At 34.6% G+C, this 27,499-nt stretch overlaps 2 protein-coding genes across 7 annotated transcripts; both read left to right on the forward strand.

Annotated features, from left to right (window-relative positions):
• The first annotated feature begins 9,065 nt into the window (after positions 1 to 9,065).
• LOC105038315 (uncharacterized) lies at positions 9,066 to 14,422 on the forward strand. 6 transcript variants are annotated; one of them, XR_003800051.2, is made up of 12 exons: positions 9,066 to 9,179; positions 9,283 to 9,402; positions 9,511 to 9,578; positions 10,559 to 10,667; positions 10,780 to 10,848; positions 11,050 to 11,107; positions 11,978 to 12,213; positions 12,474 to 12,525; positions 12,613 to 12,824; positions 13,148 to 13,297; positions 13,392 to 13,536; positions 13,754 to 14,422. XR_003800051.2 is itself a non-coding variant. In XM_029263044.2 (9 exons), the coding sequence occupies exons 1-9, from the start codon at positions 9,177 to 9,179 to the stop codon at positions 12,678 to 12,680; spliced, it is 783 nt and encodes a 260-aa protein (XP_029118877.1). In that variant the 5' UTR covers positions 9,066 to 9,176; the 3' UTR covers positions 12,681 to 13,120. The 6 variants fall into 6 exon arrangements, 1 of the variants encoding a protein (XP_029118877.1); XR_012141692.1 differs by having other exon boundaries at positions 13,405 to 13,536; XR_003800050.2 differs by having other exon boundaries at positions 13,148 to 13,536.
• Positions 14,423 to 15,105: 683 nt separating this feature from the next.
• Positions 15,106 to 24,237, forward strand: LOC105038316 (digalactosyldiacylglycerol synthase 1, chloroplastic). Its single transcript, XM_010914080.4, has 7 exons — positions 15,106 to 15,811; positions 19,299 to 19,331; positions 19,957 to 20,047; positions 21,291 to 21,775; positions 21,912 to 22,178; positions 22,400 to 22,749; positions 22,841 to 24,237. Exons 1-7 carry the CDS (start codon positions 15,197 to 15,199, stop codon positions 23,373 to 23,375), a joined length of 2,376 nt encoding a protein of 791 aa, XP_010912382.1. The 5' UTR covers positions 15,106 to 15,196; the 3' UTR covers positions 23,376 to 24,237.
• Positions 24,238 to 27,499: the final 3,262 nt, after the last annotated feature.

Here is a 27,499-nt window from a genome sequence, read left to right on the forward strand (position 1 = left end):
AATTTTTTTTTAATTTCTTAAGATTTTTTTGGACATCTTTTAAAAAAAATTTGAAATAAAAAATCTAAATTAATTTTTTTAATGAATTACAAATTCAAATCTTTATATTTTAAAATTCAATCAAAATTAAAATTTTTAATTTATTTACTAATTTCAAATTTTAAAAAACAAAATTTTCCATTTTCCCACGATTTTTTCCTTTATTTTTGGGTGGAAAAATTGAAAAACGCCATTTTGAATGGCGTTTTTAAAAACGCCATTCAAAATGGCGTTTTTAAAAGCGCCATTTGGAATGGCGTTTTTAAAAGCGCCATTCCAAATGGCGTTTCTTTCTTTTTTTTTTTTTTTTTTTTTTTTTTGGGACGATGCCACCGTGGAAATGGGGAGTGACGTGGCAGGGGGAAAAACGCCATTCAAAATGGCGTTTTTCCCTCTTACATCATTTTGGTAAATAAGTTTGGTTTGAATATATTTTGGTAAAAAAGATTTTTTTTTGTATTATTCGAGAAAAGAGCTCATAATGTAGCATGTTAAGTATCTAAATTACGATTTTCTATTATAAGAATTGCCAGAATAAAGTTCATAAACAGTGCTCAGTAAATAAAAAGGTAATTCAAAATCAAATTATTATGTACTGGCTAAATGATAAATTTTCACTTGATCAACAATTAAAAGAATCTATGTGCTACTTAATCAATAGCAAATTGAGAAAATAGTGATTATTTTCTCCTGCTTATAATCACAAAAGGTAATCATTGTAATTATCATAGCTAAGGGATAAGTTTTAACTTGATCAACAATTAAAAGAACGCAGTTTATTCAACAGACAGCGACTTGGGCAAGTAATAATTATTTTTCTCTAAGTGGTTGTTATCCTAATTTTTTACAATTATTATTATGTTTAATTCAAAATTTGTTTTCTGTAATTCAAATGACATGAGCCCGCGCACCATGGAGCAAATATTATCTCTTATATCGTAACGGCTCGGAATAATTCTCTATGGAGGTAGTTGAGTTGAAAGAAATAAAGGTGTTAAACTTGGGTCCAAGTCGCACGGAAAACCGGCATTATAGTCTGCCGTGTAAACTTTGGGGGACGCGTAGCGTCAAGGGTGTGAGTGCCACTATTCGCATGTTAGGATACTGTGTTGGGCTGCCCCACCGGCGATTGTATGTGATGGTTGCCATGCTAATGGCGGTGTTTTGTGTCTTTTCTTTGATGGAGCCTTTTCTTTGATGGAGCGGTCGCTTTCAGGAGCTTTTTTTTCGAATAATACAAAAAAAAAACTTTTTTACCAAAATATATTCAAACCAAACTTATTTACCAAAATGATGTAAGAGAGAAAAACGCCATTTTGAATGGCGTTTTTTCCCCTGCCACGTCAACCCCCATTTCCACGGTGGCATCGTCCCAAAAAAAAAAAAAAAAAAAAAAGGAAGAAACGCCATTTGGAATGGCGCTTTTAAAAACGTCATTCCAAATGGCGCTTTTAAAAACGCCATTTTAAATGGCGTTTTTAACCACTTAGAAAAAAATCGTGAGAAAATAGAAAATTTTGTTTTTTAAAATTTGAAATTAGTAAATAAATTAAAAATTTTAATTTTGATTGAATTTTAAAATATAAAGATTTGAATTTGTAATTCATTAAAAAAATTAATTTAGAATATTTATTTCAAATTTTTTTTAAAGATGTCCAAAAAAATTTTAAGAAATTAAAAAAAAATTATCATAGAAAATAAAAAAAAAGAAAAAATATGAAAGAAATAAAAATTTGAAATTAAATTGAAAAACATCATTCGAAATACTTGTCTTCAAAATTTTTAAGAAAATTAAAAATTCTAAAATTTTGTTTTTAAAAAAAAAAGAATTATAATGTAGAAATAAAAAAGAATAAAATTTTAAAGATAAATTGAAATTAAAATATTATTTCAAATTACTTTCTCAAATAAAAAATAATAAATTAAAAAAAGATTCAAAAAAATTTTAAAAATAGGCTAAAAATTTTTTATAAAAATATAAAGAATTGAAAAAAAATAGAAATTATAATTGTAATTGAATAAAAAATTTTATAATTTTTAATTTTAAGAAATAAGAACAAAAATTTTTAAAAAAAATATAAAAATGACATAAAAAAATTTTATAAAAAGATAAAGAATTGAAAAAAATAGAAATTGTAATTGTAATTGAAGAACAAAGTTTATAATTTTTAATTTTAAGAAATAAGAATTTTGTAATTGAAATTAAAAATAATATTTTAAATAACTAAATTAATTTAAATATTATTATTTAAAAAATATTTTAAATAAAGAAAAAAAAGGAGGAAAATTTAATTTGAATTAAATTTTGATCAAAAAATAAATCCAGTGTAAAGTTAAAAAATAAGGAAAAATGTGGAAAAAAAATTTTATAAATTGAACTTTAGAAAAAATAATAATTTTTTAATTAAAGAAAAAGAATACGTAATAGAATGCTAAAAAGAAAAAAATGGAAGAAAAATAAAATTATAATTTCAAATGATAACTATTTTAAAATAAATAAAAAAAAGTATCATAGGAAAATAAAAAAATAACAATAAAATAAGAATTATAATTATAAATTTTAAAAAAATTTAATTTTAATTTAAATTAAAAATTATCATTTAAATTATTATTTTCATTATTTAATTTAATTTATTTATTAAAAGATTACAAATACATAATATAAAAAATTGTAAGAAAAGTAGAGAGGAGGGGGCCGGGGACCACCGCCGGGACGCGGGACCCGCCGCCGGGGCGCGCGGCCCGCCGCCGGCGGTCTGTGGCCGGCGGCCACGGAGAAGGGAGAGAGAGAGGAAGAGAGAGAGAGAGAGGGAGAGAGAGAGGAGGGAGCCGGAGGCCGCCGCCGGGACGCGGGGCCCGCCGCCGGCCGTCTATGGCCGGCGGCCAAGGAGAAGGGAGAGAGAGAGGAAGAGAGAGAGAGAAAGGAGGGGGCCGGGGGCCACCGCCGGGACGCGGGACCCGCCGCCGGGACGCGGGGCCCGCCGCCGGGAGTCTGTGGCCGGCGGCCAAGAAGAAGGGAGAGAGAGAGAGGAAGAGAGAGAGAGGAAGAGAGAGGAGGGGCCGGGGACCACCGCCGGGACGCGGGACCCGCCGCCGGGGCACGCGGCCCGCCGCCGGCGGTCTGTGGCCGGCGGCCACGGAGAAGGGAGAGAGAGAGGAAGAGAGAGAGAGAGAGGAAGAGAGAGAGGAGGGAGCCGGGGGCCACCGCCGGGACGCGCGGCCCAGACGGCCGGCGGCCAAGGAGAAGAGAGGGAGAGAGGAAGAGAGAGAGAGGAGGGGGCCGGGGGCCACCGTCGAGACGCGCGGCCCCGCCGCCAGGATGAGAGAAAGAGAGAGAGGGGAAGAGGGAGAGAGAAAGAGGAAGATGGAGAGAGAGGCGGGAAGAACTCACCGCCGCCGAGACCTCGCCGCCGTGCCGCCGTGCCGCCGTGCCGTCGGAGAGACGCCGGAGAAGATCAAGAAGGGAGAAGGGAGAAGGGAGAAGAGGAGAAGGAGAAGGGAGAAGGAAGAAGGAGAGGGGAAAAGGGATCTGGGAGGGGAAAACGCCATTCTCTATGGCGTTTCCCCCCTTTTTTTTTTTATTTCTTTTAATTAAAAAAATATTTTTTTATAAATATCTTATTCCATATTTTTACTCAATTTTTAACTTTACACTGTATTTTTTTTTATCAAATTTTAATTCAAATTAAAATTTAATTTTTCCACCCATTTGTTTTCCTTCATTTAAATTATTTTTTTAAATAATAATGTTTAATTTAATTTATTAATTAAAATATTATTTTTAATTTCAATTACAATTTTAATTTTTATTTCTTATTTTTTTAAGTCACATTGATAAAATATCCTAACAAAGAAATTGTAATTAATTTAATTTTATTTTATTCTTTTATGATATATTTTTTCTAATCTAATTTATAATTTCTATATTTTTAAATTTTAATTTTAATTTTTTTTTATTTTTTTATTTTTTATATTCTACTAGTATTTCTTTTTCTTTTATTTAAAATAATTTTTAAAAATTTATATTTAAATTAATTTTGTTATTTAAAATATAATTTTTAATTTCATTTACAATTATAATTCTTATTTCTTAAAATTAAAAATTATAAACTTTGTTCTTCAATTACAATTATAATTTCTATTTTTTTTCAATTCTTTATATTTTTATAAAATTTTTTAACCCTATTTTTAAAAAATTTTTGAATCTTTTTAATAAATTTACTTTTTAATTTCCGAAAGTAATTTGAAATAATATATTTATTTCAATTAATATTTAAAATTTTATTTCTTTTAAATTTTGAATTATAATGCTTGTTCTTTGATTATTTAAAAATTTTTATTTTTTTCAATTCTTTATCTTTTTATGAAATTTTTTTAGGTCATTTTTAAATTTTATTTGAAAATTATTTTAATTAAATTAATTTTATTCTTATAAAATATATTTAAAAAATATTTTTATTTCAATTAAACATTAATTTTTTTTTTGGTTATAAATTTATAATTGTTATTTTTGGTGACTTTTTAAAAATTTTCACTTTTCAACTTTTTTAACTTTTCATAATTTTTTAACTTTTTAATGTATTTTTTTATCAAAATTTATTTCAAATTTACTTTTTTTTAAGTCACATTTATAAAATACCCTAACAAAAAAATTGTAATTAATTCAATTTAATTTTATTATTTTATGATATATTTTTTCTAATCTACTTTATAATTTCTATATTTTTAAATTTTAATTTTAATTTTTTTCCATTTTTATCTTTTTTATATTCTATTAGTATTTTTTTTCTTTTATTTAAAAAATACTTTAAAAATTTATATTTAAATTTATTTAGTTATTTAAAATAAAATTTTTAATTTCATTTACAATTATAATTCTTATTTCTTAAAATTAAAAATTATAAACTTTGTTCTTCAAATTCAATTATAATTTCTATTTTTTTCAATTCTTTATGTTTTTATAAAATTTTTTAACCCTCTTTTTAAAATTTTTTTGAATCTTTTTAAAATAAATTAATTTTAATTTCCGAAAGTAATTTGAAATAATATTTTTATTTCTTTCATATTTCTTTCTCTCCTTTTTTTTATTTTCTATGATAATTTTTTTTTTATTTCTTAAGATTTTTTTTGACATCTTTTAAAAAAAATTTGAAATAAAAAATCTAAATTAATTTTTCTAATGAATTACAAATTCAAATCTTTATATTTTAAATTTCAATCAAAATTAAAATTTTAATTTATTTACTAATTTCAAATTTTAAAAAACAAAATTTTCTAATTTTCCATTCAAAATGGCGTTTTATATTTAAATTAATTTAGTTATTTAAAATATAATTTTTAATTTTATTTATAATTATAATTCTTATTTCTTAAAATTAAAAATATAAACTTTGTTCTTCAATTACAATTATAATTTCTATTTTTTTCAATTCTTTATGTTTTTATAAAATTTTTTAACCCTATTTTTACAAATTTTTTTAATTTTTTTAAAAAAATTTATTTCTAATTTCGGAAAGTAATTTGAAATAATATTTTTATTTCAATTAATCTTTAAAATTTAATTTCTTTTTAATTTTTAATTAAAATTCTTTTTCTTTGATTACTTCAAATTTTTTTTAAAAAAATTTTTAAGATAAATATTTCGAATGATGTTTTTCAATTAAATTTCAAATTTTTATTTCTTTCATATTTCTTTCTCTTTTTTTTATTTTCTATAATAATTTTTTTTTTCTTATGATTTTTTAAATTAATTACAAATTAAAATCTTTATATTTTAAATTTCAATCCAAATTAATTTTTTAATTTATTTACTAATTCCAAAGTTTAAAAAACAAAATTTTCCATTTTCCCACGATTTTTTCCGGTGGGAAAATTGAAAAACGCCATTTTGAATGGCGTTTTTAAAAACGCCATTCAAAATGGCGTTTTTAAAGACGCCATTCCATATGGCGTTTTTTGATGTTTTTTTTTTTTTCATCGGACGATGCCAGCGTGGAAATAGGGGCTGACGTGGAAGGGGAAAAAACGCCATTCAAAATGGCGTTTTTCCCTTTTGCATTAGTTTGGTAAATAAGTTTCGTTTTGATATATTTTGGTAAAAAAGTTTTTTTTTCGTATTATTTGGAAAAAGAACTCTCGCTTTCAGACAGCAACATAGATTGTTTTAACCCAAAAAAAAAAAAAAAACAGCAACATAGATTGTTAGCAGTTAGTATGCTGTAAATTCCTAAATTACTTTGAGCAGACAATTAGGTTGGGTTGAACATTTTTTATTATCAGAATTTCATTTGTGGACAACAAAATCATAGTCATTTAGTAAAAACAACAGATGGTGAAGGGTTTTTATTTGTCATTTTGGTGAACATTAAGTGAGATTTGGGTTATATCTTTTGCGTAAAAAAATAATTAATTTTTTTTCACAATATCAGTTATCAAATTATGTGTGGCACATATTCAAAATATTTTGAATCTCCTGACCATTCATCCATTTAGATTTCAAAGCGAACATTGTGTGATCTATGGTGGATTTGAGCAGAGGTAAACCTTTTTTTTTGCACAAAGATATAAACCTCATCCCACCAAGTGGAGTTATTTATCGCTGATTTCATTGAGCTTGCACCTCCTCTTGTACGACAACTTGGATGGACATATTTAACCTGTGTCCCATACAAAAACTGTTCATTTGAGAAGGATAATGTTCAGGTAGCCTTCCTGATTTGACATGCACAACCTTCAAATCTTTTATTATTTATACGTTTGATGGAAGTCTATAAATATGTCATTTAGGTTTAGACACTGTCCATCCCTACCATAGGATGACCTTGCTTTATTGGAATTTTATATATTGACATTAGCAAAGACCTTGACGCTTTCGGCATTCGTGCATTTTTTTAAGTTAGATAACAGGAACAATATTCATTTTTGAGAGGACTCATGGGTTGGGTCAATAGCTTTGGCTTCATCCTTCGTCAAATTATATCACAAAGCACTCGGGAGCAGTGTGTTAGTGGTGCCTGAATGGAATTGGAGGATGAATATAGTACTGCTCGGACCTTTTACGATATTCTCCTGTTTTCACTTTTCACTCTTTTCTTCTGATAAAGCTGAGGGAAGTTTCTTACTTCCCTTTTTTTGGCTTAGAAAAAGGAATCTTGTGTGTTAAATGGATATCAGATAAAATATCCCAAGCAATGCAGTGTTCTTCGGGCTCTGTTCTTTTATAGATAAAAAAATTTATTTAAAAATTTTATATTTTTTAAATAAATATATTATAAATAATATCTAGATAAAAAATAATTTATTCATTTTTTGATGCATGATCAAATGGCTTCTAAATTTACATTACTACTTTCCGGAATAAGTTACTAAAATTTATTCATATTTTTCATAATACTTTTTATACTTTTTAGATTTGAAAGAAAAAATAAATGATTGAATTATTGGATATTGAATGATGAAAATATTGAAAATAAAGATATGATATTTTAGGAATAAAATTATATACCTAATTTATCGATAGATAGAAAAATAATTTAATCACCCTCTACTTAAATAAGATTTTTTTTTTATTTTATCAGTAAATATTATTCATGAAAAGTAATTTATCTATTTCGAAAAATATAAAAATATTAATAAATTAATCAATAAAAAAATTGATGAATTTTTACATAATATTTATCCATAAAAAAAAAAAATCCTCCAAGAATTTCAATATGTATACCATTGATTACTGTTGTACCTTGGTTCAAAATTGAGTGGCTATATATCTTTCATGCAGGACACGTCTGAGGAGGCTGATAAACTGACTGTCTGGCTTGACAGTCACAGCATCCTCCATAGTAACCAGTTTTGGTGGAGGCATATATTTTAGAAAAAATAAATAAAAGTTCTCTTATAATTTCATTCCCTGGTAAAATCCTTAAAACAAGAATTGCCATCATGTTTTTGCCAAAGTTGTTTTTTCTTTTGGTACATTTGACGAAGTTGCTAAAATAATCTCAGATTTCATGCAAGTCAACAAAAATTTCAAGAAGGAAGATGCTGACGCACTTTATGCTTTCGTAGTTCTGAGAAGGCATCCAATGCTTGGCCGACCTCCGCGGGAAACCCACTTCCTTGCGCGTTGCACGGATTATTCATCCAGTACGTAGAATGTAAGAATTACATGGCGCGATGGCAGTGATCAAAGAGCAATGCCATGTTCCCACGGGTACCACCATGCCACTCGCATGCTTGGCATGGTGGGGAAGAGTCTAAAATAATAATGAAATTAAGTGGCTATCATGCCAACTATTTAATGGAAGAGAGTTTTATTTTTATTTTGGTTAGATGAAAATATCTAAATTTTTTAAAATTTAATTTTATCTTTTTCATAATATTTAAATTTTATTTTAATTTCGATTCCGATCATGAATGAAATGTGTAAGTAGAATATGATCATTTTAATTTTTATTTTAATTCATTTCGATTTTGATTAGAATAGGAATAAAAAAAATTAATATATTTAGTACATGATCGAAATTAAAATCAAAATTAAAATAAAATTTAAATATTAAAAAAATGATAAAAATTAAATTTTGAGAAATTTGAACATTCCGTTATAATCAAAATAAAAATAAGATTTTTCCTGCTGAATGGTTGAAATGAAAATAATTTAAAATTACCCTCGTAGAATTGGAGCAATCAAGAGATGGAGGCCTTGACGCACAAATCTCCAATTTTCTTCTACCGTATGGCACGTGCATGGTAAGACATTGGGTGATGTTGTTCGCCTGCCTTGCATTTTTTCAGAAGTCAGGGCCTACTTACGTGGGTTTGGGCCATTTTAGGCGGTTAGAGCAGTTTTAGTGTGCCTGAGGACCTCGATGGAAGAATACTTCCACTCGCGGAGTCCGATATTTGGACGGTTCGGATCACAGCGTGGCAGAGAGCAATTCACATCACCTTCCCTTACACCAGACTTTTACAACCGTTGGATCTAAATTGCAGGAGGTAGGCGCAGAGAAAGCTTCTTATTAAACTCACCCGCGGATTACGAGAACCTGAATTCTAACGATAACTCCACTGCCCCTTCCTTTGCCGCCCCAAGCCTCAAGAACACTGCGTAGGGTTCTCCCAGCTCCCCCAATTCCGTCGGCATGGTGAGTTTCTCTCGATTTCCATCTCATATAATCCAAATTCCAGTCCATCTGATGGAAATTTCTCGATCTATTTTCTTTGATTCGATCGGTCCTGTGTTTGTAGCCGCAAGGAGATTACATAGAGCTCCACAGGAAGCGCCATGGCTACCAGTTCGACCATTTCGATCGGAAGCGGAAGAAGGAGGCTCGGGAAGTCCACGAGAGTTCAGATTATGCCCAAAAGGTGTATTTTTTTTATTATTTTCGACAATTTTCCGATTTTTAAGTCTTTTCTTAACATTTCGTTTTGTTCCATTTCAATTAATTTTTTACCTGATAAACGGCAATACAGGCTCTTGGTATTAAAGGGAAGATGTTTGCCAAGAAACGGTATGCAGAGAAGGCGCTGATGAAGAAGACGTAATCCTCCAACTCAGAAAATTCATTCACTTTTTGATTTTTGATTTTAAAAAAGTATTTTTTATTTTTTTTTAAATTTTTGCTATTGAGTAAAAATAAAAAAGTTAATGAAGAGCTCAATGAGAGAGAGAAGGGTTCGAGATGGGAAGGAGAAGGGGGTGGGGAGGTGAAGAGCTTGACGAGGGAGAAGGATTCAGGCTTTTTACTTTTTAATTTGTCGTTTTAGATGTGAGGATGCAAAAAAAGCAGAAAGCAAGTTTTGGAAAGCAAAAAATTTTTATTTTGTATATAAAATAATTATTTTGATTATTTTAATTTTTGCTTTTTGTTTTTCATGGTGTTATCAAATATTACTTTTTGATTTTTGCTTTTTAAAAATAAAAAAATAAAAAAAATATTTTTTTAATGGCTAACCAAATGCATCTTTATTTTGCTGAAACTGCGAATAATAATCATTAGAGTAGTTATAGAAGAAATTTATCTATTTAGATCACGGCACCTTGTCTAAACACAACACTTTGTCATATTGCCCAAAGTTTACTAATATGAAAAGCATTCGGTGGAGTAAAAATAGTCTTATGCTACCTTATTGTAGTTATTTTAAGATTCACCATCTTGGTATCGGACCAATTCCAATACCATTATTGATACGTAGTATGTTACGAGATGATGAGACATATTGAGTATCGGTATGGTATGAGATCATATACCAGTTTGGTACCGATACCAGTAGGATACCGACCGATACGGCAAACTTTTGTGTTGTATAATTTTTGATTGTTTTTACTCCATTTATGGTAGCTTAAATACCACCTCATAATCAAGTTTGTTGGTATACTCAATGACATTTGATGTGTTTGCATGTGTCGACAAGAAAGGATATGCACACAAATGTGTGTTACAGAACGGGATGTGCATACAAATGTTTGTTACAGAACCACATGTTGGTATCCTATTATTATCGTTTGGATCCTTTGCAGGCTTGCTATACATGAGGAATCATCATCTAGGAGGAAGGTAGATGAACCAGTTCATGAAGGAGCTGTTCCTGCATATCTTCTGGATCGTGATGTTACAACACGTGCGAAGGTTACCAAGCCTGTCTAGAATCTTGGATTGTTCCTGTGCAATGTTTTGTTCGTTAACTATGATCTTGTCTAAACATATGCCATTCAACTTATATTTGTTTTCTATTTTGCAGGTTCTTAGCAACACTATTAAGCAAAAGAGGAAGGAAAAGGCTGGCAAGTGGGAGGTCCCACTTCCAAAGGTAGATTGCTTTGCTGAGATGGTTCTTTCTGTGTCACTTTAAAGTTTTCTGAGGGGTGTTTTCTTTTAGACACTATCAAGTGGTTTCAGACTAGATTTCTGAAAGAGAGAAGTAGTCTGCTGTTCCATGGTCTTCTTATGTAGATTGCTTTGTCTCCTTGCATGTTCAGCTTTATGAACACCAACATATCCTCTTTTGTAGGTTAGGCCTGTGGCTGAAGATGAGATGTTTAGAGTTGTTCGTTCTGGCAAGCACAAAAGTAAGTTTCCAATAATTTAACCATATTACTTACACCAGCAGAGTATCTGCTATAGCATATTTGATTTTTTTTTAATTAAAAAATATTAAATGTTTTCTTTATCCAAAAAATATTAAATGTTTTTCATTGTTCAACAGGGATTTTGATGATTGTATCCATATTATACATTCATTTTAAATAAATATCAGATGTTTTCTCTACCCAAAAAATATTAAATGTCTTTGATTGTACAACAGGAATTTTGGTGATGGGATCACCATCTTTACATCCCCCGCCCCCCACAAAAACGGGGCAAAAAAAAAAAAAAAAAAACAACACACCATCAAAAAGAAAAAAAGAACAGAAATTGCACTCATGACCCTCAAATAATTACTGAAACGACACTAAATTAGTCCTTTCAAGCCCTTGTTATTACGCTCCAAGCAAAGCCTGGTTAATGCCTTTAACCCTTCTTTTATGCACCATGAAATGTGGATGCCATATATCTTCTATTTTTTGGAATTACTGGTTCCTTGTAGTGCAGATCTGATTTGAAATAGATAGATTTACTAGAGTTGGTGGGATAACAATGGAACAACCTGAACTCTAAACTGATGGTGGAATCCTCAAAGATGATGTTTCCTTCCAATGATTCTGTCTTGCACAACATGATGGTGTGTTATACTGAAATTTTGCAAAGTTGATCTGCATTTTGGACTTCCTGTTCTTTTTCTGATAAAACCCTTTTTGGTAGCTTATCAAATAATGATGTAAAAGCAATAGTGATGGCTTTCAAAATACTGTCTTTATGTTCTTTGTCTAATATAAGCTGAAGATACGCCTCACCATAATGAGAAAATTTCTAATGTTTTTTCTGGTTTCAATGTTCAGCGAAGCAATGGAAGAGAATGGTCACCAAAGTCACACGTGTAGGAACAGAGTTTACAAGAAAACCACCAAAATATGAGCGTTTTATCCGTCCAATGGGATTGAGGTTTACGATAGCGAATGTGACACATCCTGAACTTAAATGCACCTTCAATCTGGATATAATTGGGATAAAGAAAAATCCAAATGGTCCAATGTACACGTCTCTTGGTGTTGTGACAAAGGGAACTATCATTGAGGTAATTAGATGCACCCTTTTTATTTATTGGCTGCCTTTGTGAACAGGATATAACTGTTGTGCCTGACTTCCATGAGAAATTTGCCTATAGAGTCTGCACAGGCAGAAGGATTTAAGCTTTCACTCCTCTCACTTAGATAGTCAGAGAATTATAAGAAAGTTGTTGATGGTGGCTTTCTTTATAATCTATTTTTTATTTTATTTTATTTTATTTTATTCTTTTTGAAAGATGTGATAGATGTTTTCACTGTGGAATTTCAGGTGAATGTGAGCGAACTTGGTCTGGTTACACCTGGAGGGAAAGTTGTATGGGGTGAGAAACTTCTTGCTCGTCAAGAGATGTTTGTCATTGTTTTTTTTTTTTTTCCTCTGAAATTTCTGAAACCTTTCCCTCATGCAGGGAAATATGCTCAAGTCACAAATGATCCAGAGAATGATGGTTGTATAAATGCAGTTCTGCTTGTCTGAAGACTAAGACTGCTCTCACCGCTTTCTGAAGCTGTTGGTAGAAGCGAGACAAGTTGACCAGCTTATCTGAAAGCTCAACCCATACTGACCAACGTTGAGAGTCAAGTAGCCACCTTTATAGTAATAGCGGGCCGACAGAGCAGCGTAAGTGCACATCTAAATAGGTTTGAAACAGCTGTATTTGTGTAAAAAAGCTTGTGCTTGCTTTTGATGCAGAGAGCATCACCTGCAAAGTGAAGGTTTTTGGATGTCTGTTTTTTAGCTCATCAATCAGAACAAGTCACGCGTTTTTCTTTTTGTTTTTTTTTTCCCAAGTGATTTCTTCTGATGAAGAGCTGGTGGAAAATGTGTCTCAATCCTCAGAGAATGAATTCCAAAATGGAATGACCAGTCTCTTGTTAATAAACTGCTAATTAACCCCTTCATGCTTGGGTGGCTGTTTATTGTTCTTGCAATGTGTGCTTCAGGGAAAAGAATTGGGCAGGGAACCACTCATTTTATTAAAAGAGAATTGGCTTTGGACTAGCAAGTACAAAATGGGAAATGAAAAGAAACCGAAGGATTACTTCTTTCAAGACTAAATTTGATCTTTTCCTTGACTTTCTTTGGGACATAAGGTACTTCTTATAACTTTTTGTCTTGTTTGTTCAACACATCGTAAGACTTGCATTGGGCCTGAGCAAAATATTCCAAACTTATGACTGAAACTAGGATATCCATCCAGCCTTAATCTCATTTTGGAGTGGGGATTTCCCGAGGTCGTCAAAGTCCTTGATGTTGAATAACTGACCAGAAGCGGACTAGACCACTCCTCTGGCCAACAGAAGCGGTGGAGAAAGATGGTTCATGCATTATGGTAACAATCCAGGATCTTATCAAAAAAAAAAAAATAGTCAAAATGTATTATTTGAATTTTTTGATCATGGTGAATAATCGATATGGGACTAAATATAAGTCCGCATGAATGTTTTACCTAGAGGATGTAGAATTGGGTGATTCCAATTATTGTTTTACAGTTTTTTAGCAGTTAAGATCTTGTTCTAATTACAGATCTGAAACTTTCAATTGAACAGGGTCGTTCCAAAAATTCTTTCTTATGGACATCATTCTCAGGAGCATCCGATTCTGAGAGAGGACGTCCAGTTATTGGTACCCAAGGCTGGAATCAACCGAACAATATCGGGACCCATCCTCAAAAGTAAGCAGAGTGACACGTGCTTGGACGAGCTAGAGAGAGAGAGAGAGAAGGAAAAAAAAAAAGAGGGACATCTGGTGGCTTATACCGAAGAAGGATAAAAAAAAAAAAAAAGGGACATCTGGTGGCTCCCTCAACATAGAAGATAACGGTGGAGAAAGCTAGTGGCCCTAGGAATCCCAAAGTTTGAATGGGATGCTTCCAGAGAACAATTTCTGGTCGACAAGCGGCCGAAGGCCTAGATCATCGAATGCTGCTCTAAAGATGGAGACGGTTCCAGAGATGGATACATTGGAACAAAGAAATTCTTGACCTCCTAGCCGTGACTTTTCTTGGTCCCTGCTGCAGAATGATCGTGACCTTTGTAGATGTTCTTGTGCGAAGGACATGGGTCGCTATCTGTTTGGCAGATCAATCTAATAATATAATTTTGTAGACTCAAATATACACTAGCACTATAATTTGTTTTGTCTTCGCTTTGTTTAATCACATCCATTTGTTGTTTGATGAGAACAATAAAAGCAAAAGGATGACATTATTTTGAGAATGGCGGGTGAATGATTTTTTTGGTTTGAGTCAATTATTTACTAATCCAAGTATTTCACTGTAGAGCAATGTGGCAATAGGATTTGAAATTTTGAACCACAAATTTCTGTCTGATAACAACTGCTTTTATATAATCACTTGTAATTTTATTGTTCTCTAGTCGTTGCTCACTATTTTTTTTTTTTTGCTGAAGATTATAGTGATTGCACTATGATTCAAAATTACGTATCTAACATCTGTTGTTCAAACTTCTTTGGGGAACAAGCAGACAACAGAGGAGGCCATAGCTGCTGGGTACCACATCCACATGTAACGTCTCTTGCCGGTTCCTACACACTAATATAACCTCATCACACACTTTGTCAAGCACAAACATTTTGACGACCAGCAACCAATTACGCGCCCTGCTGCTGTACCCGCGAGGTTTCCGTGTAACGCGTTGGCAGCCGACCGATCATTCCCGAGAGTGCCAATCAAACACGCCGCCGTCCGTCGGATATTCGAATATTCCAGAACCGAACCCAAAATCCCTCCGCCCAACGACCTCTCTCCACGGCATCAACCGCGGGCCACCCTACCCCGCTCCTCCTCCACGTCAGCATATCCTCCACGTGGCTCCCGCGACATCTCCCCTCCGGGCCCCACGCACTGCTCCCGTTTTAAACCTCCTCCCACCCTCTCCTTCCTCTTCTGCTACCCCTGTCGCCGTCCGTCTCTCTCTCCTGCCTCCACACAATTCCAGAAGAAGCGCGACCAAGAAACATTGGAAGCCGACATGGTCAATCCCGGCATGGAGTCGCCGCCGGAGGCGTCGAGCGCCGGCACGGCGGAGAAGGCCTTCTCCTTCCTCTCCAAGGGGTGGCGGGAGGTGCGGGACTTCGCGGGCGCCGACCTCCAGCTGATGCGAGCCAGAGCCAGTTCATTCAAGAACCTTGCCGACCGCGAGTTGGAGAACTTCCTACAGTCGGCGTCGGCGTTCTCGGCCCCGCCGCGGCCGCCAGTTGAGAGGTCGATCGCGGAGCTCGAGTTCGTGAAGCGGATCCAGCCGAAGCTGTCGGAGATCCGGCAAGCGTACTCGTCGCCGGAGTTCAGCCGGAAGGTGCTGGAGAAGTGGAGCCCCAAGTCGTCGATCCGGATCGATCTCTCCGGGATCAGGAACGCAATCGTCGCGGAGGTGGATGAGGTGGGAGGGTTGCTGGATCTCGGCAAGGATGGGGTTCGTGGCCGGGGAAGGAAGCTCCGGTGGAAAGGGGTGGAGGAGGGGAAGGAGTGGGAGCCGATTCGGTTGTTGAAGGCGAGATTGAAGGAGCGTGAGGGGAAGAGCCAATCAAGCGAGATCTTTGGGAATTTTAAGACCAGCGAGTTCGTCAACAAAGTGAAATTGATCCTGGTGAGGCTTTTTCTTAGTCTTTAACCAATCAAGTTTTTCTTTTCCTTTTAGGGCTTTTTGTTAATTTGTACATTGGGCTGGCATAGAAACCTCGTTTTTTGTGGAATTACAGCTTTTCATTCTTCTTCCTTTAAATGTTAAGAACAAATTGTTTTGAGATCAATACAATGAGATGAAAGTATCGATATCCAGCGCTGTGACATAAACAACTCTAGAACCACTGACTTTTATTATAGTTTGGATTCCTAGTGTTATCATGTTCTAGTGGAACGATGATACAAGCAGAAATTTTCTTCTTGCAATACAATTTTTCTTTGGTTTTTTCTAAAGAAATTGGTAATAGGTACATTTTAAATGCAAATCTAGAGGTTGTTGGACTGGAAGTTATGGAAAGACAATTTTCTGAAAGAGCTGATGTGACATAATCCAGCACCTGACTTGCCAACTACATACAATATGTTGTGTCACGTTTGCATGCGAAGTGTCATCTAGGGCACATTTTCACGTTAGATATGTCTCACAGAGGTTGTCAGGCTTTCTTAGTTCAATCACTGACTTCTCTGCACATTATGTCTTGAAAAAAGCTTCAATATGATACAACAACTGTCCAATGTTACGTTAGTTTGACTCCAGTATTTGGCCAGGTTTCCACCTTCCCTAGTTATCATAAAAGCTATTAAACATTGCATCCAATGCAACTTCCATGTTTTGATATTAATTAAGCTTATTATGTTACAGAAATTGGCTGTTGAATAACATCTATGAAAGCTGTGCATTTTTATTTTCATTAAATGAAACCTGCAGGTTTATTTACTAGGTATGTTGTTATTATAGAGTGACCATCACAAAAGTTCCTTCAAATTGCATAGAAAGTCTCTCTCTCTCTCTCTCTCTCTCTCTCTGTGTGTATATACATGTATGTATATTTGTACATGTAAATATTTATATGGGAGAAGCATATTTGTAGGTATAATAAACTTTGTTGGTTATCAATCATTATTTTTCATTGCCTCTTATAGCAAGGAGTCTAAGGCTATTGGTTGGAAATGAGGCTGGGTTTGTAAGGAGGAACTTTTCACATTCTTGAGGTAAGGGATGACGCCAGGATTATAACATTGAGGGGCCAAGCAAAAAAGAAAACAATGGACCAATATGACATAATCATACTAATGTTGCTATACATGTTAATTGCAAATGATTTAAAGCCACCATAAGCCACTATTAGAACAAACCTTTAGTGGAATAAAAGAGATAAAATAATTCAAGAATTTGTATAATGATTATTACTTAGACTATGCTAATTAAACACAACAAGTTTATAATTAGATTAAAAATGTTTAGGACTTGGTTAACAAGGAAGTAGAAGAATCAGTTGATATTTTTTCTAACTTCTAAATTTTAGAATATAATCTATTCCATATGCAACCATGATTTTTCTATTTTATAATGTTAACAAATCCAGAAAACAATTTTTCTCTCAAAGAAAACTAATCCAAATAATTATTTTTGATTGTCAGTCCCATGCTTCCCTATGTAGGAATGAGAACTAGTGTAAACTAATCTATTTTAGGAAGGGACAAAGGAGAACCAGAAAAGGGGAAAAAGGAAAAATAATCACTGGCTCTTGGCCTTGATAAATTTGTATAATAGAGCAAATATTCACCTTTAAGGGATACTAAAATAAGAAGAGAACGATTGTTAGGAAACAAAGTCAAAAACAAAGGTGTGCTAAGATATAGACAATTTAGTGACAAAATAGAACCATGGATCTTAATGTTGAATATATATATATATATATATATATATATATATTTTTTTTTTTTTTTTAATTTTTATTTTTATGTTGGTGGTTGTGGGGGGGAGGGGGGTTGGGTGTGGAGTTCAACTTTATATCTGACTCTTTAAATAGGCTACTCAATACTTCATTTCATAGTACCATCGAACAAATGATCCTTATTCATAGATCTGGTTGAATGCTTGTTAGTATCCCATAATTTAGAGCAGCAATGTGATGTGAGCAGGATTTTGGGGCGGGAGACCATGGTTAAGAGTATATGGAGAACCTTGGTGTTTTTTCTTGTTGGGGGGGGGGCGGGGGTTTGTTGTGGATGCATGGACAAGTGATGGGATATTAAGTTTGTTGTTTTGTTTGTTTGGTAGGGTCAAGTTCCAAACCATTGTATGGATGGTTACTCTATGGTTAATACTGATGAGGATCTCTAAATGCAAGAGTTGAAGTGGATACCAGTTTCCTATATTGTGATTTAGAGGCATATGTAGCTGACCACAACTTACTTGGTGAGTTGTTGTCAACTGCCTTAGTAGTTGTCACCCTTTCTTGTTTTTGTTTAGGAATGCCCAAGAGCGGCTTATCATGTGGATTTCACCTATAGGATGAAAACAGTTTGCTGGCAAAACACTCTGCACGATGTAGTTGTGGTGTAAAACTGAAGAAATATGTGTGTGGGTGCAATGAACTAGGGATCTCATTGTCATATATATTACTTTCAAGGTAGAAGGTTTAAAGTCCACAACTCAGCAACATGTTCTTTTTCGGTTGCATCCTGCTGGTGGATATGTTCTTTTTGTTGAGCATCCATATTTACAATGGTGATACCCTTGTCCTGACATGCATTTCTTTTATTATCGAAATAATATCATATGGGAAAAGAATACCTACCTATATAAATGGCCAAGTTAAAAGAGATTATTGTCATGACGATCATGGCATTGGTTTTCCTCGTGCAATTCAGTTCGAGTATTCTTGATCCTTTTGAACAATCACTTTGTATGGTTAAAGGCAAGGTTTGCTATCTCGGTAATGGACTTTTTAGCGGTACCATCCTATTACAGTGTGGGTACGCGGTAAGGTACGAGATAGCGAGACATATCGAGTGTCAGTGTGATATGAGATTGTGTATCGATTTGATACTGGTATGATGCGGTACGTTCGATATGGTGTGGTATTAACTGGTACGGCAAACCTTGTTTAAAGGAATTTGCCTATATGTTTTTCAATTAAATGACAATATGATATGAAATTGGAATTGCATATGAATGCATATATGTGTAGATAGAAAACTTACAAGACAAATGCATGCATATTGGTGTATGTTCTTTGTCACTTGAGATTCCAGCTTGTGGGATTTGGCCATCTTGCTCTATCATTCTGCAAAATTTTCAAGGTTATGCCAAAGAATTTTGTTGAAAATGAATATGAATGCGACCATCATGTCCACACATTTTCAATAAGCGATAAGCTATTGCACTTTCTCCATGCAATCAGCCCCAAGAGCACAAAGATATAATGCATGACAGCATGAGGTATTACAAGAATCACCAGTGTTTCAATCTGACCAAACCCCGCCCCCTGCACCCCCTCCCCCCAGCCCCCCATTTCTCTAATTTGTGCTTTTATGAAATTGTATATTGCTCCATTTGAAAGGAAAAATTTCAACTTTTTTACGTCCTTTTGTTTCTGTTGCAGAGATCAATTTGCAAGGAACCTCAAGAATCAAAGGTTGGTTGTAAATGTATTTATCATTAGCATTCTTTTGTAGATAGACATTGGTTTTCAGATTCACAAGTGAAATTTCCCAGGGCACATACTTCAGATTTGATATACTCTCCTAGCTACATTTTATGGCTTTGATCTATTCTCTTCTTGCTGTTGTAGATGAAACATGGCCATGCAACTTAGCCTCTTTTCTTACTTCTCCTAATAATTCAGATTATAAGCTTGAGGTTTCAATTATAGATTCTACAACTAGTGAGAGATGATTTGGATATTAAGATTGGATCACAATTTGCAACATGGTTAGTGTATTCTCCAATGAAAAACAAGAATTACTTCATCTGATCTCTTACAGCAAGCTAATACTGAATCTTGACCCTTTGGATGGCAATTAGTATAATGGCATTATCATCTCTGTCATTGCTCATGAAAACCAAATGCCGTACACCGGTACCTACTACCGGAAATTTTAGTGGCAGTGTTTTTGTTTTGTTAAATTGAAGAAATGTGGTGCCTAAATATATGGATACATTTGATAATCAGTGATCATCTTTATGCATATACTAATGCTTATTTGTGCACAGGTTCAGTTATCATCCTTATGCATATACTAATGCTTATTTGTGCACAGGAAGTTCCACCACCCCTGGATCTACCTGAACTTCTGGCATATCTGGTTAAGCAATCTGGGCCATTGTTTGATCAACTAGGTATAAGACGAGGTACAATGAACTTGTCTCTGAAAACCTTATTTGTGACTTGTTGCTTATTACTGTTTGGCTGACGCTGCTAAAAGACCTAGTATCTATGGCTTCATCCTGTCTGAATAATCCACAACTTACTTTCTTTCTGTATATTTAAAATTGCAAGATATCCTATTCACCAGTTAGCTGTTGATCTCTTATACTTGGTTTACACCACCTATATCTTACAACCATGATATATCAATAGGGTATATAATATGTCACTTCTGCCACCTTGACTTTCTTGTTCATTTCTTTTGATTACAATTATGAGCATATGATATCCTCTCTATGGTTAAAATACATGAGTTTGTGATGGTATGATCTAAATATATAGGTCAAGCAATGGTCTCTAGAGAAAATATTCACCAATCTTTTTGTGCTATCTTGCCATTTGACATATTTCTTTGCGTTCTCTAATTGTTGTAAATCAGTTTCTGTGATTTGTGTTTGCTTTGCCTGTTCATGAGACTGAGAACTATGCCTTAGGCCCAAGTAGTTGGATTTCTTACTGGTTTATTTAAAACATTACTGTTAAATGCTTTGATCTTTGAAACGTTTTTACTCATGGATGTGAATTTTTTGGCAAAATCCTCATGTCTCTCAAATGCTTTGATCTTTAATCTTTCCCCCGGCAGCACAGAAGAATATCCGTAATGATACAACCTTCAGGTTTTAGAATTATCTTGTGTTTCATCATACCGACTGGGCCTTTTTACAATGAGATATTCTTGATTCTGTTGAATATGCCATCGCCAAGCCAGTTTCACAGAAAGATATGCACCATAGGACATCATGCATCTTTCCTCTTACCACTTCGTATTTTCACTTGTCTTGTTCTCTATATGTGTGAGAAATGATTCACGTTCTGTATTTTGTCATTACTCAACCAAATATGGCTGCAATGTCACATGCCATCTGTTGTTGATGATAGTTTATGCCGCAAAGATAATTGATCTTCAGATGGTCTTGTCACTGCCTGTATTGAAGTTTGAGGCATGTGTTTCATTAAAAACTCAGAATCCAGGAAATTTCTCCTTCATATACTTATAAAAGCATATGTACATTACTCCAGATATTCATGTTCTCTGACTGGGTTAAGGAACTGTGCTTTTATTGAAATTTTTTACTTTGGAATTCTTTTGTCCACATCTATACAAATATGTGCTTATTACAATATGACATAAATCTTATCTCATAGAGCATTTTATTGGCCGTGTAGATATATGCGACAAAATAGTTGAGACTTTGTGCAGCCGATGCAAAGATCATCTGTTATGTCATTCTGTATCTGAGAATGAAGCATCCTTAATCGGAAATGGGAGCATCACCAATGAACTTGATTTAAGGATAGCCAGCGTGCTCCAAAGCACAGGGCATCACTATGATGGTGGCTTTTGGACCAACCATTGTAAGTCTGACATGGCAGACAAAAAGCATCATGTTGCAATTGTGACAACTGCCAGTCTCCCATGGATGACTGGAACTGCTGTAAATCCACTATTTAGAGCTGCATATTTGGCTAAATCTGCAAAGCAGAATGTAACATTGGTGGTCCCTTGGCTCTGCAAGTCAGACCAGGAACTGGTTTATCCTAATCACATGACTTTTAGTTCTCCAGAAGAGCAGGAAGTGTTCATAAGAAATTGGCTGGAGGAAAGGGTTGCTTTTAAAGCAGATTTCAAGATCTCCTTTTATCCAGGGAAGGTAGATCTCTCTCTCTCTCTCTCTCTCTCTCTATTTCTCTGTGTGTGTGTGTTCAATGGAAATAGTTGTCATGCACTTTTTCATGCAAAATTTTCACAATGTCTGCTTATTTAACATGTACTTTGTTTGGCTTCAGTTCTCAAAAGAAAGGCGGAGCATCGTACCTGCTGGGGACACTTCACAGTTTATTCCCTCCAAGGAAGCTGATGTTGCCATACTGGAAGAGCCAGAGCACCTAAATTGGTACTATCATGGAGAGCGTTGGACTGATAAGTTTAATCATGTTGTTGGTGTTGTTCACACAAATTACTTAGAGTACATCAAAAGGGAGAAGTATGGAGCTATCCAAGCTTTCCTGGTCAAGCATATTAACAACTGGGTCACAAGAGCACACTGCCATAAGGTCTCATTTCTATATCTTCTGATTATTCAATCTTGCTTCTATTTGATTTATGCTCATAACTGTTTGAATGGTCTAATATGTTTAGTGTGGGGGGAATTGGTGGTTCTTTCTTTTGCTGGACCACGTAATACTTATTATATAAATAATATTATATTGTATAACATGAAGCAAATTGAAAAGGATATTCTTATATTTGAACTAATCAATGATTTGTCATGCAGGTTTTGCGTCTTTCTGCAGCAACGCAGGATCTACCCAAGTCTGTTATCTGCAATGTTCATGGTGTGAATCCCAAATTTCTTAACGTTGGAGAAAAAACAGCAGCCGAAAGGGAGCATGGACAGCAGGCATTCTCCAAAGGAGCGTATTTTCTTGGAAAGATGGTGTGGACGAAAGGTTATAAAGAATTGATAGACTTGTTAGTAAAGCACAAAAATGAATTAGAAGGTTTCAGGTTAGATGTGTATGGAAATGGAGAGGACTCGCACGAAGTTCAATCTGCTGCCAAGAAGTTGGACCTGAATCTCAACTTCCTTAAGGGAAGGGATCATGCAGATGATTCACTTCATGGGTAATGTTTGCATAAGAAAATTACCTTGCACGTATTGTTGCATTTTTCTTCTCTATTAATTATTGATGCTATTATTTTGTTATATTCACAGGTACAAGGTTTTCATCAATCCTAGTGTCAGTGATGTCCTCTGCACGGCAACAGCTGAGGCTCTGGCTATGGGGAAGTTTGTTGTCTGTGCAGATCACCCATCAAATGATTTCTTCAGGGCATTTCCAAACTGCTTGACTTACAAGACATCAGAGGACTTCGTTGCTAGAGTGAAAGAGGCAATGGCCAATGAACCCCAACCTCTCACTCCTCAGCAGAGATATGACCTATCGTGGGAGGCTGCAACCCAGAGATTCATGGACTACTCTGAGCTTGACCGAGTGTTAAGTAATAACAATGACAAGTCCAGGGAAGGAGGCAACAACATCAAGGATATTAAGAAATCAATTTCAGTGCCAAGTTTATCAGATCTTGTCGACGGGGGATTGGCATTTGCTCATTATTGTTTCACAGGGAATGAGATCCTGAGGCTATCCACGGGAGCAATACCAGGTACACAATATTATAATAAGCAACACTGCAGGGATTTGCACCTCTTGCCACCTCAGGTACAGAATCCTGTGTATGGCTGGTAAAATAAACCCTTCTGTGACAATACCCTACATTGTATATACTGTTTCACATAATTAGGCTGAGAGCTTTCCCAAAGCTATGTACATGATGATATCGTATTCCTTTGACTCCCATCGCTGTGCAACATCATCCATTTCTCAAAGCTGTTAAGGAAGGAAGAAAAACCATCAGATTAGTGATTCTTCATGCATGCTTGTCATTTTATTGAGTCATACTGAAGAAAAAGCGCCATGCTTAAAGGCGAATATGAACTGCAATGAAGGAAGAAAAAGGAAGTTGCAATGGAAGTCATGTGAATAATACTTATTCTGCTGGCTATGGTGAACTGCGGAAATATGCATAAATTTTCGGTGGCTGGTCATCTTGAATCCGGTGCATCCTTGTTGGCCAGTTAAGCAATTCAAAATCTCAAGTATGAAATAACAATTTTTGAGGTAGGGTTAAGTCAGTGCCAGCTTTGGCTCTTTACAGTTCTTTTTGCATCTTGGTCTATCAAAAAGAGGCTGTTGCTATGTGATGGATGTATTTGACTTCTAAAGCATCAGCTTAGGATGCAGAACAGAAGAAATGGAGGACCTGCATCAAGCTGCTTTCTCTGGTGAATAATTTGAGAGAAAACTCTGTGCAGATGTTGAGTTAGAAGTTCTTAATCTCCCATTTGATGAAGGGATTCTTGTGCTGCGGGAGCTTTAGCACCCTATGAGTAATCATTGTAAATATATGTAGTAGCAGACTCATTGTATCTATTATATTTGAATTGTACAATTGGCGCTTCTTTGTTTTTCATCTGTAATGACGCTGGAGCCTAGTGTACTTGCCAATGTGAATGGTTGAAATAATTATTTCTGATTATTTTTTTGTTAATCCATTGTGGTTACGTTCTCTCTTTATTTTACAGGGGCATTCTGCCTATCGAAATTTTTGTATATGAACAAATTTTAGACAGGAAAAGAAGACAAGGAAGTTACATTTCAGAACAAGCATTCTTCGCTACGTGATCTGTGGGCTGGTTGTTTTCCTCTCACCTTTTGTGAACCTTCTTCTCATCTTTCTCCCTACAAAACATTTTGGTTTGTTATTGCTTTCAAGTGTCAACTAGAGAGCCAAGCAAAGGCAAAGAAGATGGCTTGAATCATGTTTGAAACAGAGTCATAGCCGGATGGTTGAATTGTAGATCTTGTTTAAGATTTTTTTTTGGCAAGGAGTTAAGCTGATTAATAATCGTCAAGCATTTGTGTGCTAATTTAAGCTTAGTTTCTAATTAAGAAAGATACTTGCATCCCGCATGAAGACTGGAATAAGATAGTGAAGCGACGAGGAAGTGTTTGTTGGTCTTCAGACCTCAACCATGGTGTTACAAGCCTCAGAAGTTCTTTGGAGAAGTTTGTAAACCTCGTATCATCCTATTTGTTGTCCTATGAAGTGCCAAAATTATAAATTGGACTAGAACTTTGATCCACAAAACTTTGGATCATTACCTCATCAAATGTTCCACTATTCTATTTTGAGGTTCAAAGGTAACCTGAATCTTGGGTTACAAATGGGATGGTCGGATTGGAACATGCTTGACCTGATATTAATTTCCAATCTTGATTCTGGACTAGGGTGAACCCATTAGCTAATTGGGTCAAATTGGCTCATGTGCATGGAAAGAATTTTGAATCCAGTGGGTCACGCATGGAATATGGCTCGAACCTGACCTGAAATGTTCGAATTCGAGCCTGGTCTGCAATTTGGGTCACATGTCTAGCTATTTTTTTGAGCTAAAAATATAATAATGAATAATTAAATATAAAATCACTATCATTTCTTAAATAAAACTGAAAGAGCCGACTTAAATATGAATTTTAATTCGAAATTTTTTTTAATTTCATTCAAGAAATTCATTATTCTTAAGATATAAGTTTCAAGTTATAATCTTGAAGACATAACATTATAAGTAAGAATCTAGTGAAACAAACAATGAACTTTTAGATATAATCAAGTGAAAGTAGGTGAAGGAAGCTGAAATTGTTGAGATGAATAGAGAAATGAGGGTTCATTCAATAAACTGAAAAAGATATATTGAAGTGAAGGAGAAGGGGTTTCATGTCACTTAGATTTTTGCATTAGGCTAGATCAGGTTTGAGTAGGGTAGAGCCTATTTTTGTTTATCAAAGTTAGACCTAGATAATCTGAGGGCTGCGACCGATCAAATTCTTCGAGTACAAACTATTTCGAGTCTAATTGAGTAGAGACCAAGTCAACTCACAAGTCAACCTGATCCATTTGTAGCCTTGCTTACATCATCTATCTTATGGACTTCAACATTTTGTACATGCAGAACCCTTGAAACAAATATATTAGAAATATTTGTGGTCCACGTCTCACTCTGCATATTTAGAATTGTGATGGTAGCATAAAGCAAGATCATAATCATCATTTAATTTTAAAGAATCCAGAAATTTAGTCATTAATTAGACAACAGGAACCATTTTGTCCTATTTACAAAAGTTAAATGAGAGGACTATGCTGGGATTTGGTACATCACAATTCCTCAAAAACTAATTGAAACAACATGGCAATTTGCACTGATTTAGTTTAGCACTGCTAAGCATATTAGAGAGGGGGCATACTCTCCTGGTGCTCGGCAAGTAATTTAACAATGCACCACCACCAAAAGAACTTTTAAGCATGTTAACACGTAGACTAACAAACGACTTCGCCACAATGGCCAAAGACGAGAAAACATTAGTTAGAACAATTTAATCATATGTACCTTGGATCATCAACTAAAAAATCACCACATCATTTATTGTTGGAAAAGGTGCATTATTATCCAAATTTGGTTGAAAATTTTGAATGAAAAAAAATTTACTGATTGGCCAATCAGCTGATAATTTTTATTATTTTGAATAAAAAAAAATTTACTTTTTTGAATGATACGATGATTTCTTATTGCTTGGTGCAACGTACATGTAATAGAACTATTATAACCAATAATTTGCTGGTCAAAGATTTCGAGCAAATCCACTTATTGGTCCTCAAATCTAGGAAGGAAGAAATTGCGGAAAAGCTAATGATGCAATCAAAGTAGGACAGGCTTATTTCTTTCGAGTCGGAAATATTTATTTATTTTTTTTTTTTGGATGAAGAGGTACTCCAATGTGCCATGTCCAAATATTTAGAGAGTGTTTGGTTGAAGGAAGTTGGGACTTAGAATGAGAATAGCAATGGGTGATTCTTATTCCAACCATTTGATGGGAAAGAGTTTCATTCCGATTTCGAGATAGAATAAGAATAGCCCAATCCTTCTAAAAATCTAATCCTTGTTCTCTTCTAATAATTGAAATCTTCATTCGATTTCGATTCTGATTCTGATCATGAATCAAATACTGTGAGGGACATGGCCATTCCAATTCATATTCAAATCTATTCCAATTCCGATTCCGTTAGGGAGTGTTTGATTTATGATTGAAAACAGAATTGGAATGGATTGTAATGAGAATCAAAATGACTACATCCCCCGAAGTATTTGGTTTGTAATCAGAATTGGAATATGGAAGAAGATTTGAATCTTTAAGAGAGTCGGGATTGGATTTTAAAAAGATTGAGATATTTTTATTCTGTCCTAAACTCGAAAGAAGAATCGAAATGTGACTCCCCAACTAATTGGTTCAAATGAGAATCACTCATTTCCATTTCCATTGTAAACCTCAAATCCCCCCAACCAAACATCCTCTTATAGCCACCAACTAGCTAGCTCCCAAGCAAGTAGGATCTAGGTGGCTTTGCGCATCCGGGTGTGTGGTTGTAGCTGTGCTCACACATTTGAATCACTGATAGGTTATGGCCCGCTAATACCCAAGGGCCCAGAGGATCAATTAGTCAAAAGGGAGTGATGTGGGCATGTGGATCGCAAGGCCAAGTTGGAGACAACAGCGTCCCATGCTTGGGAAGGGGAGGGAGCTGGTAAGCAGCAAGTTGGTGAGAGCAAACTGTTGGATCCTTTGATTTGATTGAAGAAGTCTGGCCCTTCGAGTGGAAAAGTTTAGTGCGCCAATTATGCGAGCTACTCCGACCAAAATACGGGTGGGTCATGTCCCTAGCTACTAAAGTAGTCCTGGATCAACATGGCTATGTTGTA

This window comes from Elaeis guineensis, chromosome 1 (genome assembly GCF_000442705.2).
Source record: "Elaeis guineensis isolate ETL-2024a chromosome 1, EG11, whole genome shotgun sequence".
Lineage (NCBI taxonomy): Eukaryota > Viridiplantae > Streptophyta > Magnoliopsida > Arecales > Arecaceae > Elaeis > Elaeis guineensis.